Source organism: Mycteria americana, chromosome 1 (assembly GCF_035582795.1).
Source record: "Mycteria americana isolate JAX WOST 10 ecotype Jacksonville Zoo and Gardens chromosome 1, USCA_MyAme_1.0, whole genome shotgun sequence".
NCBI lineage: Eukaryota > Metazoa > Chordata > Aves > Ciconiiformes > Ciconiidae > Mycteria > Mycteria americana.
In genome coordinates, this window is record NC_134365.1 from 154,708,789 (window position 1) to 154,727,947 (window position 19,159).

Here is a 19,159-nt window from a genome sequence, read left to right on the forward strand (position 1 = left end):
TTCCTGCTCAGGTTGCTTATGATAGCAGGCAAAGCATTTCCAAGTGTCATGGCTTATGGGCCTCGTTTTTCATAATATACAAATGGGAGTCATCACAGTTTGGTGTTTTTTTTTTTTTTTAACCGACAATCGGGGTACACTACACACCCTTGTGAGCACCAGTGCTAGCAGAGAGAGAGGTTGCAAGCAACACCTGAGGTTAGGATATGGGGGGCAACCATTACCTTAGATAATAGGGTGAATTTATGCTGGGTCAAATGAAATTAGATTTAAAAGTGGTGGGCTCTGACTGCAAATTTGGGTGTGCAAAAAGGGGTGGGGAATTTATGTATAGCCTGGTTTTGTGAATGTATAATAACTGGGTTATAGGTAGATACCTCGTTTTGTTTCCTGGACATAAAGGAGATGGAAGTGCCATGAGTGTCTGAAAAGAACACAACTGCAAATTGGGAAGGATAGTCTGTTGAGTATCTGCTGAGAGTAAGTCTTACAGCAGCAAATGCTGGGAAGAGAATTGATAAATTGATTTTTTTTTAATGACTATTTTGGGGTCAACTTTCTGCAGATGAGAAAAGCTTCAGATGGGGAAATGAGGTCAACTGAAGTCTTTATGTACCAAAGGCAAACAGAAAACAGAGAGAAGTAAAATATTTTCTCTGAGATGTCTATAATATTTAGAGCATGGAAGCAGGTTTCTCCCTGATGGTGTTGGGGAAGCTTTATCAGTTCCCAGTATCAGTGTGTAGAAGTTTCTTTGGTTACTGAATCACCACAAGTACAAAGATAACATGTTTTTAAAGAGATCTACAAGCTCAATTTGTCAGCTTATTTGGGGTCAACTTCTAGGGATCCCAACAATTGGATCCATTTTCCTTTGCTTATAGCTAAACTTGCTTATAGCTGAAAGTCCTTGTTTCTGCCTGTGTACAGCATCATGTATAACAGTTTGCCATTCTCCTTCAGTAAGATGATTCAGTGGGCCTGTACTTACTTTGTGCAAGTTATGTTCAAGGTGTGTGCGTGTGTGGTGAAGGAGCAAAAGCAGCAGCTGTTGTATATTCCTTTTTATCTGTGAGCATGTACAGAGTGTTAAAACAGACCTGTACAGCATGCATACTCCAAACCTGTTTGTGTGTCACATCCAGCATCTGAAAGGCAACAACACATTGGCCAGTCTGAGTCAGTGTCCTTCTTAAAATGTGAGCTATCTGATCAGCATTCTTGTAGCTTCTGCTCAGGCTGTTGCTTGTGTTGCCTCTTGTTCAGCTGGAAGGTGAGACAAAAATAGGGGAGTCAGAAGTATTGTGACAGGTGAAATTGGGGCTAGAGTGAAGAAAATGCTAAAAGTTATTAGGACAGGGAGCACTGAAGGTATCATGGGGGATGCAAAGGACCAGTGGGCAGAGGAGCTGAAGTGTTGCAGGGAGCTGGGAGCATTATGGAGAAGAGACGCCACATGCTAGGTGGAACGGGGATAATGTAATGAGGTTACAGAGGACACTGGGCATACTGCAGCAAGGAGGAGGGAATTACGGCATGTATGTTGGTAAATGGAAGCCTGTGCTTTACAAAATTCCTTCAGAGTCTTGTGCTATAAAAATATTTTTATCAAGTTACATATGCATTTCACTATGCAGACAAGGAGAACACAGCAAGTCAGGCAGCTCCTTAAGGTAACTCTCTGTTTCCTTTTTTTGGCTATGAGCTTGCCAGTTTCCTTCAGAGTTAGGCCCATACCTGTATTGGAAAACCCAGATGCCCCAGGCTTTTCTACAAGCTGACTTCCACTGCCATTGTGGCTCCTTCCCAAGTTTTCATTTGCTCTTATGTATTTCAATATCTCACTTTTTTTTTTAAATAAAGGGAATTCGTTATGTGTTGTACCTGCCATGATTCAAGCAATGATGGACTGCCCAACTGTGTTCTTCTAGCTTGCCTGGACAACTTCTTGCCTACAGACTTCATACCACATGACTGACTTAGGATTTGCCTTCTGATTTCTTGCTGCCCTTTAATAGTTTGGTTCTTTCAATACTAGCTTCTTAATATATGTAGATTGTCCTTAGTCTGTTTGCCTCTCATTTCTGAAATTCTTAGCTAGAGCAGGAAAGCACTTGATGGTGGGGTTTTTTAAATCTTTTTTCTTTTTTTTCCTTTCTTTTTGCTGCAGGCTTGAGAAAGGGCATTCTGTTGTGCTTCTCGGACATGCTGGACTGTGATGTGATGGACTGTGCCCAGGCTCTTCTGTATAGGGATGTTCTAAGCCTCCTCAGCAGGGTTGTGATTGTCTGCACGAAAGGGCATTTGGTTTTTTTACTTTTTGAAATAATGTGATCTGTACACCTCTATGGAACTTTGAGCTTTGCTTTTGCCAGACCTCTAGGGAAGGAGTATTTCAATTACTGACTTTACAAGACTCAAAGTTGGCACTGAATACTGACACAGGTCCTGTTTCTTGCTGTTTAATGTGTAGTCATGCAAGTCTGAAATCCGAATTCCCTGCTCCTCCCGTGCAATCAGGTAGAGCGAGCTTTGCCGCCGATCAAATGGAGCCAGGAGACAGACCAGCCTGCTCTTAACGCCCAAACGGTTTTGTTTATTTAATACGGGCCTTCTTTTCCCCACTAATGAATGGGTTTCAACCTGGGGGCATCGCAGGTGCCCTTTTTTTGTGGCTCTGTGGGAAAGAGGACTTCAACATCCCTCCCTCCCTTTCGCCATGACGCGCAGGCCCCGCGGCCGGAACCAACGGCTGCTCCCCAACGGTTGGTGCGGGCCGGCACTGGAGACAGGCCACAGAGTTAGTCAGCCGTCAGCCTTCCCCCTCCCCCCTCCCCCCGCTGCACCCTCGGGAGTCCCGGCGAGGTGGGGGGGGGGGCTGCCGCGGCCGGGAGGAACGGAGCTGCCCCTCACACCCGCCGCCGCCGCCGCCGCCTCCCCCTCACGGGGCGGCAGGACGGGGGCGAGGGCGGCCGAGGCGCGGCGCGCGCGCTCCGCAGCTGGGCAGCCGTCCGGCGCGCCTCGCGCTCCAGCTGTTGCAAAGCGCAGCAACACTAGCCCCACCGCTCCACCAGCACCCCGCTCCCCCTCCCACCCCTGGCAGGCAGCGGCCCAATGAGCGCCGCGGCCGGCTGCCCCGCTGGCCAATGAGAGGGCAGCGCCGGGGCGGGGGCGGGAGCTGCCAGTGTGAGGGGCAGGAGGCGGGCGCTGGGCTCCGCTCCGCTCGGCTGCTCGATCGCTGGCGGCAGCCCGGTCGCGGCGCGCTCCGAGCCGTCCGCTCGCCTTCCTTCCCGTCGCGGCGGAGCAGCTCGCCTGCCGTCTGCCTCCTCCTCGGTCCGCTCCAGTCCCGGTCCGGTCCGTGCGTCTCTGCGGCGGCGGGGCTCGAGCGCTGCTGAGCGCCAGGCGCGGCGGCACCACCACCACCACCACCACCACCATGGCGGTGGAGGAAGAGGGGCTGCGGGTTTTCCAGAGCGTCAGGATTAAAATCGGTGAGGGCGCGGGGTGGGGGCAGCTGGCAGCGGGCGGGGAGCGCCCGCTGGAGCGGGCCGCGCCGGGCGCTGGGGAGCGCCGGTGCAGCGAGGCACCCGGCGCCGGCCGCTCATTTGTGCTCCTCTGCGCGCCGCGTCCCGCCGGGGGAGCGGCTGGGGGTGGCGGCGGGGGGTCGCGGCGGGGCGGGCGGTGTCTGCGGCCCGGCGGGGCTCGGCGGCGCCTCAAGCCGGCGGCGCCTCAAGCCGGCGGTGCGGGGCCGGTGGGGAGCGGCGTCGTGAGGGGCGGCCGGCCGGCCGGTGCCTGTGAGGCGACCGGGTGCCGCGGTGACAGGCCGGCAGCGCGGTGCGCGTCCGGCTGGCGAGCGGCGCCGGCGGGAGTCCGGGCGGCGCAGGATATTAGGCAGATTTCGCGATTTTTTTTTTTTTTCCTTTCCGTTGCTAAGCTACGCGCTAAAAGTTTGAAGGCCGTCAGCGAGTCTCAGTACTGTATGTCACTGGCAAAGCTGGTGTGAAACCGGCCAAAAAGCGGCTGTGGGAAGTAGCCGGTGCCTGAAGCCCTCGCCTCAGTGAGCGGGACGGGCTGAGGCTGCTGCTGCTTCTTCATGGCTTCCTACGACTCGCATTTGGAGACTCACTCTTCTTCTTGCTGTTGATCGAGTTCCAAACCACATTATTAGAAAGTAAGCGACAGATGTCAGCGTGCAGATTAAACTCTCCCTGGTAGAGTTCTGAGTGTGCCGGCTGGGAGGGAAATCCCTCGTTTCCGTAACAGACTTGAACCCATATGCAGAGGGAGCGGTTTGCCTCGCTTGGATGGAGCATGGTGGTGGGGAGCTTGAGGGGAAGTGGAAAAGTTTAGTGCTGGACTCGCAGTGGTGGATACTAAGGGAGTTGGGCTTGTCGCTTCTTATTAACGCTCTTGAAAAATCTCCTCTTTCATATCTGCGCATGTAAAAGCAAATTTGTAACCACCAATTGTCACGTTAGATCAAACTGAGACGTGAGGTTGCATAGGAAATCTCATTATTGCATAGTGACTTTAACGTTTCAAAGAGAACATTGCTAGGATCGTTTCCTTATTGTTAGCAGGTAGTTCAGTGATAGCAGACTTTAAGAAGTAAAATTTTATGACATAAATTAAAAATTATGTGTTGGTTCTGTGTTCTTTTATACATCCAGAAAATAGATTCAGTAAGACTATGAAGTGTGGTCAGAGACTTGTTTTCTGGCTCTTTTCAAAGGGGAGAGGAAAAAAAAGCCTTTTTGCAAGGGAGAAATTGAGACACCACGCAAGTGGTGCTGTTGCAGGTTGTTCCTATATGGTGATTTTTAGTGAAAGGAGTAAGAACACCTCACATATAGGATGATGACTCTTGGGTGGTTGTTTTTTTCGAGAAGAAAACAGTGATGTCATGCCTAAACGATTGATATCACTAGAGTGTGGGCATTTCTTTGAGTGGTAGAAGAGATTGAAGATAATGACAGCAGCAAAAGACTTGAGATTAATCTCATTAAATCATGGACTAAAGTTAATCCTACTGCTGACTTCAGTTATCACAGTCCTTATCAGCGCTAAGCGTTTGATTAACATGCAGTATTGCAGTAAGGATTCCTGCTGCCTTATAGCGTGGATAGTAAGTAGGAAAAACTGCACGCATCACTGGTACACCGGTGCTTCGCTTCAGCCTTCTAAGCAGAAGGTCTTTACTGAATGAACTGCAAGAAGAATGCCAGGCGCTTTCTGGAGCACGGCTGTGCCCAGGTTTTCTACTGTAATACAGCAGAGGGCGATCATAAGTACGCACAAAAGCGAGCTCTTTCCTTCTGTTCATTAGAAAGTATCTGAAGGCATATTCATCAGCTTTCGTGGCAGGAGCACAAGTTTCTGGCATTTGTTTTTGAAAGTTAAATACCTTTCCGTAGCTGACTCTCTTTTCTGAAATCTGTCAGAAAAATAGAAGTGGCAGGATTGCTCTGATGGGCTGGGGGAGTATTTCTAATCTAACAGGCCTTGTAAAGCAATCCTAATCTTGAAGAAATTGTATATGGAGGTTTGTAGACTCCCTACAAAAAAAATCTTGGGAGTGGTTTTGAAAGGAGATGGTGAACATTGGAGGGACACTACTTTTGTCAGCTATTCCCAAGGGTAAATTTGTCTTTTAGCAGTTCCCATTCGCTAGTATCTTGAAGGTTTCTCTTTTCTCTAGTGGCAGGAGGCTTTGAATCTTTTGATGGGTTAAGGAATAAGTTATTTGAGGACAAAGGGGTAAGTCATTTCCCGTCTTGATTTGCTTTGATTTGTCATGCTCTAGAAGTGGTCCGTTCTGTTCTTTGGGAGCTTGTTTCATGGCGAAGCTCTGACTGATCTCTGACTTTCAGATATTCTGTGCTTCATCTGGTAAGATGTTTCCTTCTCTGTAGCACCTTTGCTGGCAAATCATGAATGAGGGCACTGGTGCACAAGTATGCCACCGTGTAAATCTCATGAAATGTAGGACTGATGCTTTGAAGAATCAGTGCAAACGCACTGTGAGATCAGGGTTGGCATGCCTTTCTTAATAGAGAGGCTGATGCAGTTTGGAGGCTTCAGGCCGTGCAAAACATCTGTAGCCTAGAGATGTTTGAATGCCCTACTGTAATGTATTGTTATGGCTGGGTCTTGTCATGTGTTTCCAAGCAGCTGCAGGTAAATGAAGGCATTTTCTACTGCTGGTCTAACTTGTTCTTTTGAGACTGATGGGTTGCATAGAATCAGCTATATTTAGCTAGATGGGTAATTATATCCCAGATCTCCTAAATGCTTCCCCATTCTGAGTAGTGTTGTTTCTAGTCATGTTTGGATTTGATGGCTTGAGCCATCTGTTTCATCTATTGAAAATGTGAATCCTTGAGCTTCTTGGGAATCCATGTTTTGCTCATTCAGTTGCACTGCCACTGATGTGCCACTTCCAAAAAGTGTCTCATTGAGATACTGAAGCTGTGGAGCAATGATACGAACTCTGTCATTGTGGACAGCAGTGTTAAGAGGTGTTGTTACTGTGCTACCTCTTGTCCAGTTTCTGGTTTCTTTTGTGGTTCGTTGTATTGAACGAACTCAATGCCTGGCTACTTCTGCTCATGTCTGTTGCAAGGAAGTAACGTACAGTAAAAAGAAAAAAGTAGTATCTGTAGTAATGAATGCACTGTTCAAATGTCCATTTGAAATTGATTTATTTTGGCTTCCCATAACTGAAACTGTTGTCCTCTTGTGTTTTTTCCTTAATTGAAAATTATTTTTACCGGAATCCCTTATACATAAACAAAACAATGTGTCATGTAAGACTAAACAAACACTTCCTATAAGATTGCCACTTTGAGGAAGTGTGCAGTGCTGATATTTCCATGAGTCAGTGTTTCAAAACCTGAAAGGAAACAACATAAGGCTCTATGGCTGATGATTGGCTGGAAAAACTACAAAGAGAGTCCTTCTGCTTGACAACATGACTTGTGTTGTGCTGTTAGTAATATTTAATAAATATACTGTACTTTAATTGCTACTTTTTTCCCTCCTTAAATGGCGTCAACTATTAAACTTTCAGTTGAAAAAAATGAAAGCTCATATTCAGCATTTGTGCTGTGGAAGGCTGTATACTGGTTAGCAGAGAACTTTCTGCCAGATTTTACTTTGTGAAATTATTTATACTTGAAAACTCTAAAGAAATGGCTCATTTGTGAATTCTCACTGTACAATAACAAGCTTTCCATGTCCCTGAAGTCTAGTACTCTTGTATCAAGGAGTATGAGGCTCTGCTCTAAAATTGTATTTTTCTAGCTGTAGCTGGGCTTGTTATAGAGGTTAAACTGTCCCATAGTTTTGGAATAATAATTGAGACAGGAGTATACTGCACATCAAGAGGCTACCGGGGCACCAATATAATGGGGAGGACCCTTTGCTCGTAGTTTTGTTGACCTCAGAGATCATAATGGTCTACTTGTACACTGTGACGGCTTGGTCGCAATTTAAGACATTCATAAACTTCTAAAGCTCTTTTATCATCCTCAGAAAGGGCCAGGGATGGACCTTTGGTGGTTACAGGTGTTGAAGTCATAGTCTGAAATGTGGGACTTCTGGCAGCATAGACTCTCCTTAGTGCTAAGTGCCATTGAAAGCATGAAGCTGTGAAATTTTTGTGATAAAGGCTGGCTACTACCTGATGTGGGTTGGTGCTCCACTTGCAGCTTATCCTGTTCAAAGGGTAAACCCACCATTTTCTGAGGACTCAAAAACATCATTTACATTGTGACAGTCCAGTTGACTAGATGAGGATTGTTGGTCTGTAGACTGTGCTATCTCTCTGACTCTTAATTTTGCTGTGCCGCCTTTACTAATTCATTCAGAGCTGTGTAGTTTAAGACATTGTGAAAGCAATTGAACTTTTCTTTGGGAAACTGAGAGTCTTGGGTGAAGTCAGGCAGAATATTTGCTTAAGTGCTAGTATACTAGTGTTTAAGCAGATTGATTGCCAAGAGAAGGTATTTACTGCCCTTCCACCATTAAACTTGATATGGAATAAATGTTTGAGAAATGCCTGTCTGCATTTCTGTAAGGTTAAGGAGGGGAACTGTCTTGTCTTTGACAAACTTAAGGCCTCCCTTAAGTCTAATAATCTTAAGGTTGATCAGGGAAATCCATTTTGCCTTGAGATGTCCCTTTTAATGTTGTCTATTGGGATTTAGTGCCTTGTCTTAAGTGGTTACTTGTAGAAGTACGACTAAATATGCTCACTGCATAATACTGTAAAAGGATTTATCCCCATTTAAATGGGGCATAAGGTTGTTGAAGAGATATTTTTAGAATGAGAGTTTTTCGCAGGTGCCTATCTATATATAGATATATATAATAGAAATAATTATTTAGGAAATGTAAAATGTTTCTTATAAAGATAACAGTGATTTTTCTAGTATTTCAAAGTTAGTGGACCAACAAGTAAAGAAAGGAAGAAAAGTTGTTTGCATCTCACCCTCAAAATATTCAAGACTTCTCAAGATCAGTTTTGCACATTAAAAAGTTAACAAGTACATCTTAAACTGATGTTGCGTAGGTAAAATAAAGTGGCAACTTATGTTGTTATTGATTGACTGCAATGCTATTTAAGGCTCGAGTCTGACAGGCTGTGGAGGGTGCAGAATAGATTATGCAGATTTTTTCACCGCTGGTTCAGTATTTCAAACTCTGCTAAATTTGGTGGTGGTTGTGTTCTGACCGACTTGTGTTCAGTGTGCTGAATGGAAAAGAGCTGGGGCCAGTGCTATTTCTAGAGGAGGAGTGCTGTGACTGTGCATGGACTGTCAGGAGCAGCCGTGGCTGGAGCAAAAGTGGAGACCAAAGCATAGTTTCTGCAAGTGAGAGAAGGAAACAAAGGTAGCGGTGGAAAATGCTTCAGTGAATTTAGTTTTGAAGAAATGGAGGAGAAATTTTGTTTGGGGCTGCCAGCCTGAAATCAAACTATCCATAACTTAACTTTCTTTTAAGTAAAAAATGATTCATATATGAGAGTGGAAGCCAATGTGACTTGGCTTTTAGAGTTTGCAGAGGTAGATTCACAGGAGTGAAACCATTAAACAGATCTGCTCAGAGCATCTGATGTCAGGAAGCAAATTTTCTAGTTTTTTTGTCCTCTTTTGGAATTAGTACATTTGAAAAAAGTGTTCTCTAATCTGTCTCATGAGAACTAATAGTGTTTTCTTGTCTTCCTATTGAGGTGATTATCTGCTGGTCAAAGTACCAAATGCTCTTACGTGAGGACGTTATGTAAGTGCTGGATATCTTAGCTTCACGGTTTTCCAGAAAATGCTTTTGAAAATATTTCATTGCATTGAATTATGCTTCAGACTGGTTGGTGGGGTTTTGTGGTGATTTTTTTTTTATTTATTTTATTTTATTATTATTGGTTGAAAACAAATTTCTATTTCTGAAATTACTGGTTAGGTAGATCCCAATATTAGCTTCTCTTCCTGTGTTCTTATGTCGCTGTTCTGCCTGATGCTGTTCTTCATGTTTCACATGTTGCTTTGTGATTCTGTTCTCGTAGGTGTGGTCCAAGGCATGGCTTCATAATGTGCTAACCCAAGTTAGTAGCGTGTTGCTGCTGAAAAGGCAGGTCTTGCTTTTCCCCTTCCCTACTCATCTTGCTCCCAGCTATGAAACATTCTTTGCACCACCCACCCCTAAAACACCTCCTGTTGACTGACGCTTCTCCGCTAACAAAAAAAAAAATCCAGTTCAATTTGCAAAGCCGGCCCAAAGAATGCAACTTATTTCTCTTGTCAGGTTTAGTTTCCTTCTATTTTAGTGAGCTGAATCTGTGCACTCAGGTGAACGTCAGAGCTGTCTTTGGACACGTATCAGGAGCTTGACTGGAAGCGTGTGTGTGGGAAATCAGCAGGTGCATCCCCTGCTTTCACGTCTGTATACTGACAGTGTCATGAGACTGCTGGAGTCTGTCTACACTCTTCAGTGCACTCCCCTTCTGAAGTATATGTTTTCTTGACGATGCTTTATTTATTAGTCTCCGATATACGCCAGCTTGGTCAGCTGCTCTGGAGAACAAATGTTAAAACTCCAGCAAGACCACCAAGAGGATAATCTGACAAACTGATATATCTATATTTCTGACCTTCCACCTGAGAACTACTTGCATCTCACACTCACAGAATCATATAGGTTGGAAAAGACCTTTAAGATCATCGAGTCCAACCATAAACCTAACACTGCCAAAAACCATCACTACACCATGTCTCTAAGTACCTCATCCAAACGTCCTTTAAATACCTCCAGGGATGGCGACTCAACCACTTCCCTGGGCAGTCTGTTCCAATGCTTGATAACCCTCTCGGTGAAGAAAAATTTCCTAATATCCAGTCTAAACCTCCCCTGGCGCAACTTGAGGCCATTTCCTCTTGTCCTATCACTTGTTACCTGGGAGAAGAGACCGACCCCCACCTCTCTACAACCTCCTTTCAGGTAGTTGTAGAGAGCGATGAGGTCTCCCCTCAGCCTCCTTTTCTCCAGGCTAAACAGTCCCAGCTCCCTCAGCCGCTCCTCATAAGACTTCTGCTCCAGACCCTTCACCAGCTTCGTTGCCCTTCTCTGTACGCGCTCCAGTACCTCAATATCCCTCTTGTAGTGGGGGGCCCAAAACTGAACACAGTATTCGAGGTGCGGCCTCACCAGTGCCGAGTACAGGGGCACAATCACTTCCCTAGTCCTGCTGGCCACGCTATTTTTGATACAGGCCAGGATGCCATTGGCCTTCTTGGCCGCCTGGGCACACTGCTGGCTCATATTCAGGCGGCTGTCAACCAACACCCCCAGGTCCTTCTCTGCCAGGCAGCTTTCCAGCCACTCTTCCCCAAGCCTGTAGCGTTGCATGGGGTTGCTGTGGCCCAAGTGCAGGACCTTGCACTTGGCCTTGTTAAACCTCATACAATTCACCCCAGCCCATCGATCCAGCCTGTCCAGGTCCCTCTGCAGAGCCTGCCTACCCTCCAGCAGATCAACACTCCCACACAACTTGGTGTCGTCTGCAAACTTACTGAGAGTGCACTCGATCCCTTCGTCCAGATCATTGATAAAGATGTTAAACAGAACTGGCCCCAACACCGAGCCCTGGGGAACACCGCTTGTGACCGGCCGCCAACCGGAGTAAACTCCATTCACCACTCAGTTCAGGAGCCTTAGCTACTTATGAAAGTTTAGGTGTTTTAGTTGTTATTAATTGATTAATACTCGCACATGCTGCCCCGCTTCTCCATCAGACACTTGTCTTCTAAAGCTGAGGCACCTAATGTTGATGATGGTGTTTATGCTTAAACAGAACCCCTGCCTCCCATTTCTTTGCATCACAGCAAGTTTTCTACTTATGCAGGTATGCTGTGAAACACTCTGTTATCATATGAAGCCATTTATTGCACTGATACTCCCATTTAAGGAAGACCTTCTCGTTCAAACACTGAAGGGTGTTGCCTACAGCAAGATTAGAAAATACAATTTTAAAAAACCTTCTAAAATAGCTTTGGTAGTATACATTAGGTTACAATTATTGGAGCAGATAAACACTACAGACTGCAAATGGACCTTCAGGTATTCCCTCTATCCTTTCTTAGTCTCTGACTGACGAAGGACTGACTGATCTCCATTACAGGAGTGTAAATTGTGAATAATTCTGTTGAAGCCAATAGTTACATTTCTGAGAGAGCCGAATTAAGTCTTTGAGTAGCTCATGTAGCAATTTTTCTCTTGGAGGAGATGGGGGAAAGGATGAGGCAAAATCCACTGGGGGTTGTTAAGGACTACTTAATACCTTTCATGTTGTGACGATTCACTTATGAGAAAACCCTCTGCAACCTGGTGTGTTTGGAGAATAAATCTTATAGTTTCCTCGTGTGAGAGCAAGAAGCCTAGAATAAAGACAGAGGATTGTAGTCTTTGCTGAATACTATAAAAGATGTAAATATCAGACAGTTGTATTAATCATAATGATTTCAGACCAACACATGTTCAGCCAAATATGTAGAAGAAAAATGAATGTTTGTGTGTTCCAGTGGACCATTAATGCGTCTGGGGAGCAAGTCACCTAAGGCATATATTAATGGTTAAAAGATGCACTAGTATGTCTTAATGTTGTGTTTTTAAACCTTCTAGTACCAGAGGTTTATCTATTTTGTGGTTAAATCAAGGAGAAGCTTGAGATATGCTTGGAGTTAATAACAGGTTGTATTTTATTAAACTGAAAAGTTGATCATAGACTTGCACATTCTGAATAGCTCTCTTACCTTCTGATTTTAGCAACATTTATTAAACCTTATGAAGTATCTTTTCTTTAGCAGTGCCTGTTTGATTTCTTCAGCATAGTGGACTGATGACTGAATTTAGGATCCAACTCGAAGCTTTGTTTTGGAATAAAAACAAAACAAATCTGACTTCCTTCCTCTCCCATCCTAACCTCTACCAAGGGAAAGCAACTTCCCTGAAACTTCACATGTTGTTTTCCTCCTATAGAAGACTTTCTGGGTGAAAGTTTTGCAAAATGAGATGTGAAGTTTCAAAATTATGAAAAACTGGAATTTTTTTCCTATTTTCATTTCTTGAAATTTTTCATGGATCATTGCCAAGCGTAAAACACTTTAAAGATTCAGTGGAAAGTTTGAGGGCTTAGAGGTTTTTTTTTCCCCTTTTCTGTCTGAAAGGGAAAAAAGCATAGTGTATCTGTATTTTTGAGATCTGTTGAGGAAAGAACAAAAATATTGAAGACTTACAGCCTAGTCTGACTTGCCTAACTTCTGAGGTTGATTAAGAGTTCTGCTCTTCAGTTTTCATTCCAGACCTCAGAAGTCTTATCTTTTTTCTACCTGACAAGAGACCTGTGCATTTGCTTGTTATTACTTCTCAGGGAGCACTGGGGCAAAACAGAGATCCCTTCATTAGCCCAACAACTGAGTCTTACTGTTCCCTACCTGCTAGGCTGTGTAACTGTGTGACTGCATCGCCGTTAACTCAAATGGATTAGTATGATGTGATGGTAAGAGAGAGAGTGTTTCACTTATTTATGAATGACTGGTAGATTTGAACAGGTAGCATTTGATGCAATGTTTAATTTGCATAAATATTAATGTACTTTCATAAGCTGGTAGTAGGTGGATGAACATTAGATGAAGCGTCTCAATTTTGCTACGTGCAACAAATTCATGAAAAGCCTTGAAGGTGGGAAGAACACCTATTTCTGCAATAATGGGAGGAAGGGGAATTTTCTGTTAATGCAGGTCTGTGTTCCATAAGATGTATGCTTAAGCTTTCTTTTCATCTTCTACAGTGACCTTAGGAAGAAATACACTTGTCTGTTTGTCACTGCACTTGATACTCAGAGATTTCAAAATCTATTTAAAAGAAGCTTGCGTTGAAAGGCCTGAGTTTGTGTTTCAGAAAAGGAGCGTAAAACATTGGAGACATTGGGCTACAGAGGGACCTGAAGGGTATTTGAACTTGTGAAGGAGTTCTGTTTCCAGGGTTTTTAAGCTAGAGTGGTTACTTTTTAAATTTACAGCTGTAGGAACAAAGTTTTTGAGTGACTGATAACTTTTTTTTTTTAGCAATTTACAAATTTAGATTCCCATTCAATTTCAGTTACACAGAAGGCATGTAGCGTAAATCAACTTTACGGTTTTTGATTTTCCTTGCTTTCAAGTTTCATTCAGCTTTAATATTCCAAGTATTGAAAAACCAATGACTTGAAATACTTTATTTACACAGTTGCGCTTCTGTTATGGCTGCTTATACGGAGTTTTGATATTTAAAAAAGCAACTCCAAGAAAACAGATGCACTGATGGCTCCTTAAAAATAGGAGAGAGGGGAAGAAGTTTATTTTTACTACTGTTTCCAATTTCTTCCAAAAATATTTCTATTTACAAATTGTTTACAGCTACTTACTTGTGTTCAAGAACTCTAGAAGAAAATAGTTAGTGGTAGCCTTTTACAAGGCTTTAGTTGATTCTTGCTTGTATTTCCCAGCTGGTGTTAGAGTACATCTGGAATCTATGAAATTCCTTTCTTTGTTCCTCATTTCCTGTTCCATTCAGTACTACAGTGTGGCGTTCTGAAAGCTGTTTCTCTTGGTATCTTCTTCTAAGATGTGTGTTTTAAAGCACTTAGTGAGTTCTTAAAGGTGGTTATGTGTTCCTTGTGTTTAACAGTGTAATTGAACTGTAGCACGAAACTTCTCAGATGTTTTGTTTTGATATTTCAATGAAAAATAGTTTCGTTGATTTTTCTGGCGGTCATTCAGCTTGTAGAATTGTAGGAAGGAGGGTGGTAGAAAGAGAAGAAAAATCTGGTAGATAGTATAAAAGCTCCCTTTCTTAGTCTCTCTCCCTCCTCCCCCTGCCCAGGAACAATCACCAGTTTGTAATGGAAAATTAGATCTATTTTCCAGGAGACACAGGGTGTGACATCTTACAGTTGCTTTTAGATTCTGGTTTGAAAAGCTGGTGACTGCTACAGAACGTGTGAACACAACCTTGGAAAACTGAACTCTGACAGTATGACACAATGTGAGAGTTGTGTGTGTCTAAAACAAAAACAATCCATCACCTCCAAACCAGCTATGTTTAAGTTAGATTTACTGGTTGGGATTGCATTGTTGCAGGTCCCTAATAGTCACTAAAAAAGAGAGGGGATGCAGTGGTCTAATGGAATTGCTCTTATTTTTTGCAAGACTGTGTTTTGTTCTGAAAAAATTGTGCTTTTATGAATACTCACGTATCTGAGTGACTGGCGCAAGTTTTCCAGAACAAATGGAAGTTCTTCATAGTCCAGTGGTTGGCTCTTCTGTTGTTGTCATTTGCCAACTGTGAGTGCTGTTTCTGAGATCATAGCTTTGCTCTCTCCGTGCTCTCTGCAGTCATGAAAGACCTGTAGGGGTACAATACAAGTTCAAAAGCTTCTTCTCAAAACACCTGCTATAAGACAAGGCTTGCATTATAAGCATTGTTTCTTCTCTTTATAAATGCACTAGCTGTTTTCCCTTCTATTTTTGAATTGTGGAATATTTCTGAAATGGCAGCATTTGCTCTCATGGAGAGCTTAATGTTAGGGAAATATTTATCTTATTTTTAGCTGCCTCTTTTAATGCAATTTAGCAGAGAGAAGCAAGGAATGCTAGCACTGTAAGACCTGTCAGTCCTCTACAGATCAGATTTTCAGATCTGCTGACTCCAGTTGCTTTATCTTCTTTTGACTTTTTTTTTTTTTTCAGATGTCCGTGACAGAAGCTGTATAATTGATTACATTAAAAGGATTGTACATATGGGTAGTTGCACTTTATATTTATTCCATGTATTATAAGGAAACCAGGGGAAGTGCTACTTGTTTCCCGCAAGGTATGCAAAAATAATGGCAGAACTGTGAAACTCCAGCAGGTGTCTAAAATCTGTCTTTCAGCAGATCACGTGGGTGCAGTATAAGGTAGCACACTTTTTTTTTGAGGTTCTCAGGTGGCTGAGAACTGCTCAGTGTGGCTGAGAATTGGGTAAAACCAAAGTTACTTTGCTCTGTAGGTGATTATTGTTACTTTAAGGGTGTATTTTGCTCTGTTTTGGGAAGGCAGTAAAGGTCCTAGAAAACTTGCCCCTGCTATGCTCAAGTCAGAGGGGAGCTGTTCTTCCATAAGTTTTGTGCCCTGCATTGACTGTCAGTAAAGTCCTTGTCTTGATCTATGCAAATTCTCAGTAGCCTAGACCAAGTCTGGTCCTAGAGACCTCCTCCAGACCATGTTTCCCTGCAGCACTGGGACATTAACCTAGTTCACTTCCTGAGATCAGGAGGAGTTGCATTTTGCCTCCATGAACATAATGGTTAAGTTCTGACTGTTGTGTAAAGTATTCCCCAGTAGATAAGGAGAAGGGACCCATCAGCTATTTCTGCAAATGTTCTCTGATCCATTCCTCTTTGGAAATTTGGAGTTGCATTTTCTAGTGTAGATATTTGATGTTTGGGACCTTGGCTGGTGTTGCATAATATTCAAATGTCAAGTTGTTAAGATACCCAAAGAACCACATACGTGCTCTGTTAGCATCTCTTGCCCCAAATGTAAGGTAGGAGTTGACCAACACCACTCTTATTTCTGTAAATATTAGTCTTACCCTGTGTTTGTAGATTGTTTCACATAATTAATTTTGCTGCACGCTGTGAGCCAGCAGCCCTTGGGTGATTCTATTTGATCAGGGTTCCCACTAACATTGTACAGTACTTTAAGACAGCAGCTCCAGGTAGTTGCTGCAGAATAGGCTTAGACTATTGGCGCTTCAGAGATGATGATGGAGAACAGAGGTAATGGTCAGTGGTCCTAAATCCACCCCTGACTACAGCTAGGGGAACTGTTTATGCCTCTTCCCTCTCATATTGAAGTACAGAGCCACCCTCTATACTCTCTGGGGTGGTGCCTGCAGTGGACTTCAGGAAATTGGTGTTGCGTGTTAGGGTTGGAAGGAACTAGATTTAAAGATAGTGTAAGCGGTATACTTATTCTCTCTCTACTCCCCTGTGGCTTTTTGTTTTTTAGGCCTACTAAGCAAAATTGCCTGAGAGAGAGAGAGGAAAAAAAGAAAGCTAATTTTTATTCAGACCAATACTCCCAACTGTCTGTTTTTGAGTGCGAGGCAGAAGTTTTTGACAGGGAATAAAAAGTGCCTGGGGGAATTCAGGATGTTGCGATAGAGCAAAATAAATTCAGTAAAAGTGAAGCTCTAACAGGCTGATAATTAGTGTGTTTTGACACCTGCTTCTGTGACAGTGTTCCAGAAAGTTGTGGGTTTGAAAGTAAAGAGATATTAACTGAATGACTCTTAAAGTCAGCTCCAGTATTAAATGTAACCTGTAATAGTCTAGTGGGAAATGTTATATATGTTGTCATTATTGGAGTTTCCTGATAACACCTGCGAATTTTTGGAATGCTGATGCCCTGCTTCTGGTAATGGGAATTGGTAATCTAGTCCTGCAGGTAACTTGTACTTCATGCTCTTGAACATGGGCTTTACTTCCTTGTGCAAAGTGAATCTCTGGAATTGAAAGTGTATTTTTCTCCTAGTCCCATGAAATCTTACTCAGGTGTAGTTGTACTAAGTCAAACTCCATGTCTTTTCTTATGTATGGTGGCTTTTTGATTTTGACAGTAACCGGAAGTACCAGATGCTTGTAAGGTGGGGTCCCTGCTTCAGCAATACCATGAACACTGCATTGGGAACCACGTAGGAGCAAATACTGTGCTTAACAGACCATGCACACTGGCAAAATGAAATGGGGTCATGCATGAATATCTTATCCAAGAAGGGCTTAGAACCAGATAAGAGTTTACATGTCTGTGAATTAGTGCCAGGCTGCAGGTATACCAAAACTACTCTTGTACTGCGTGGGGTTAACCAGATGCTTCAGAATGTGATCTGAAAAACATGCTACTTGAGGTGACTTGCCTGGAGGAAATACTGGGTACAGGGCTAGGTCTGATCCCTTGTTGCTCTCCAGAACTCCAGCATGTGAGACAGGGACAGGAGCTTCCACACACTCCCTTCAGAGTATGGAGTCAGTCGCAAGGCAGGACCTTGTAGCTGTGCTTTAAAGGTGGGAATTTGGTTCCCTTTGTGCTTGTGGAGGAAGCAGTGGTGGTGATGTATCAGTGCTTTTGTTGTATCCAGGTAAAGCATTTCGTAGTCTCTGGTGTCATGACGAAAATGCTAATGTATTTTGCAGTGTACATATCTTCTAGGGTATCAGGCCATGGGAGACAGAGTTGGGGATATTTGTCTTAGGGCAGGTTGGGTTTGGACAGAAGCAAAGCACAATGAAGTGTTTTGGTCCAGTGCAGGTGTCATGTGCATTTATTTGATATTTCTTTTGTCATTGTTTTGGACATGGGTGCACACTTCTTTTTTTGGTGTCTTACCCTCTGAATAGTTTTTCCACAAAGTTAGAATTTGTATAGTGAATGAGGCTGGGCATGGCAGGGAGAAAAGAGTGTCTTATGGTGAACATATCTAGAAAACCACATGTGGGGTCCATGGAGCTCACCTGCTGCAGACATCCTGTAAGAGGAGAACCAGTCTCTTCATGTTGGCCAGTAGCCCCTGACAAGGTGTTTGTTGCTTCTCTGTAGTACACCTGGTACAGTACGCCTGAAACCAACTGTGCTGGAGTGTGGAGCCTTCATAGCGGCAGAGGGAGCAGGATGTGGGAAGGATGAGCTGTAGCCCAACCAGTGTGTGCTAGATTTTTTTGCTTTGCGGTGCTGTTTATTCAATGATAGCTTTCTTTGGAGAACATGAGATTAACTCTAAAATAGGCCAGCATAGGATGATGGTGACGACAATATAAAGCTTCAAAACCTCATTTTGAGCCAATAGGTTGGTTTTACTTTAATCAGGATTAAAAATTTTTTTTAACAGACTTTAAAGTAAAATTCTTGGATGAAAACAGCTTATCAAGAGTATGCTTAAGTATTTCTTCGAGGAGTGGAGCAGTTACTTGGCTGTTGATGGGGGGTAATATGAATTCTGTTGTAGGGCTGTGATTGAGAGCTTCTGGGGGAGAAAGGGAAGGAGGTTGAGGCTTTTGTGAATTAAAACTACCTCAAGAGGATGCTGCTGTAAGTCTTCCATGGTATTAGTGGCGCCTCTTTAGTTATGCCCAGGCTTCAGAATCATATCAGCAGTTACGGCTTAACTGTAGACAGTGTAATCATATTGCTGTTGGTTGGTAGTGTTGTAATAATCCAAATTGGATGGTTCAGCCCCAAACGTTCAAGACGCTAGATAGTAAGTTTGACCTGGCCCACTTAGTTCATTTTACAGTCTCCTCAGGTGTAATTTTTTTCAGTTCATTAATTGCCTAATTAACCTTAATGATAAATGAGGTTTTTATACTAATTATTTGAAAGGCAGCCTGATTTAGGAAAGTCACTGAAACGCGTAGCTGCTGTTCTGCCTGTAAGACAGCCTGGATACTTGTCTCACTGTGACGTTATGGTATCAGACATACATCTTCATTCACGTTCCTGGCAGCTGGAACCAGTGTCTAGAAGGCTTGCATTGTCTACCCCTGCATCCACTAAGCACTGGTGAGCTTCCAGAGTCAAACACTTGA

At 43.4% G+C, this 19,159-nt stretch overlaps 1 protein-coding gene across 3 annotated transcripts in view; it reads left to right on the forward strand.

Annotated features, from left to right (window-relative positions):
• The first annotated feature begins 3,346 nt into the window (after window positions 1–3,346).
• The window catches only part of RASA3 (RAS p21 protein activator 3), a 134,883-nt gene continuing 119,070 nt past the window's right edge, over window positions 3,347–19,159 (forward strand). Inside the window, exon 1 of one of the 3 annotated variants that reach the window (XM_075525282.1) lies at window positions 3,347–3,491. In XM_075525282.1, coding sequence (XP_075381397.1) covers window positions 3,437–3,491 — 55 coding nt within the window. In that variant the 5' untranslated portion in view covers window positions 3,347–3,436. Of the gene's footprint in view, window positions 3,492–4,151; window positions 4,172–19,159 lie in introns of those variants that run through there. The other 2 variants (XM_075525292.1, XM_075525302.1) reach the window with 2 other exon arrangements.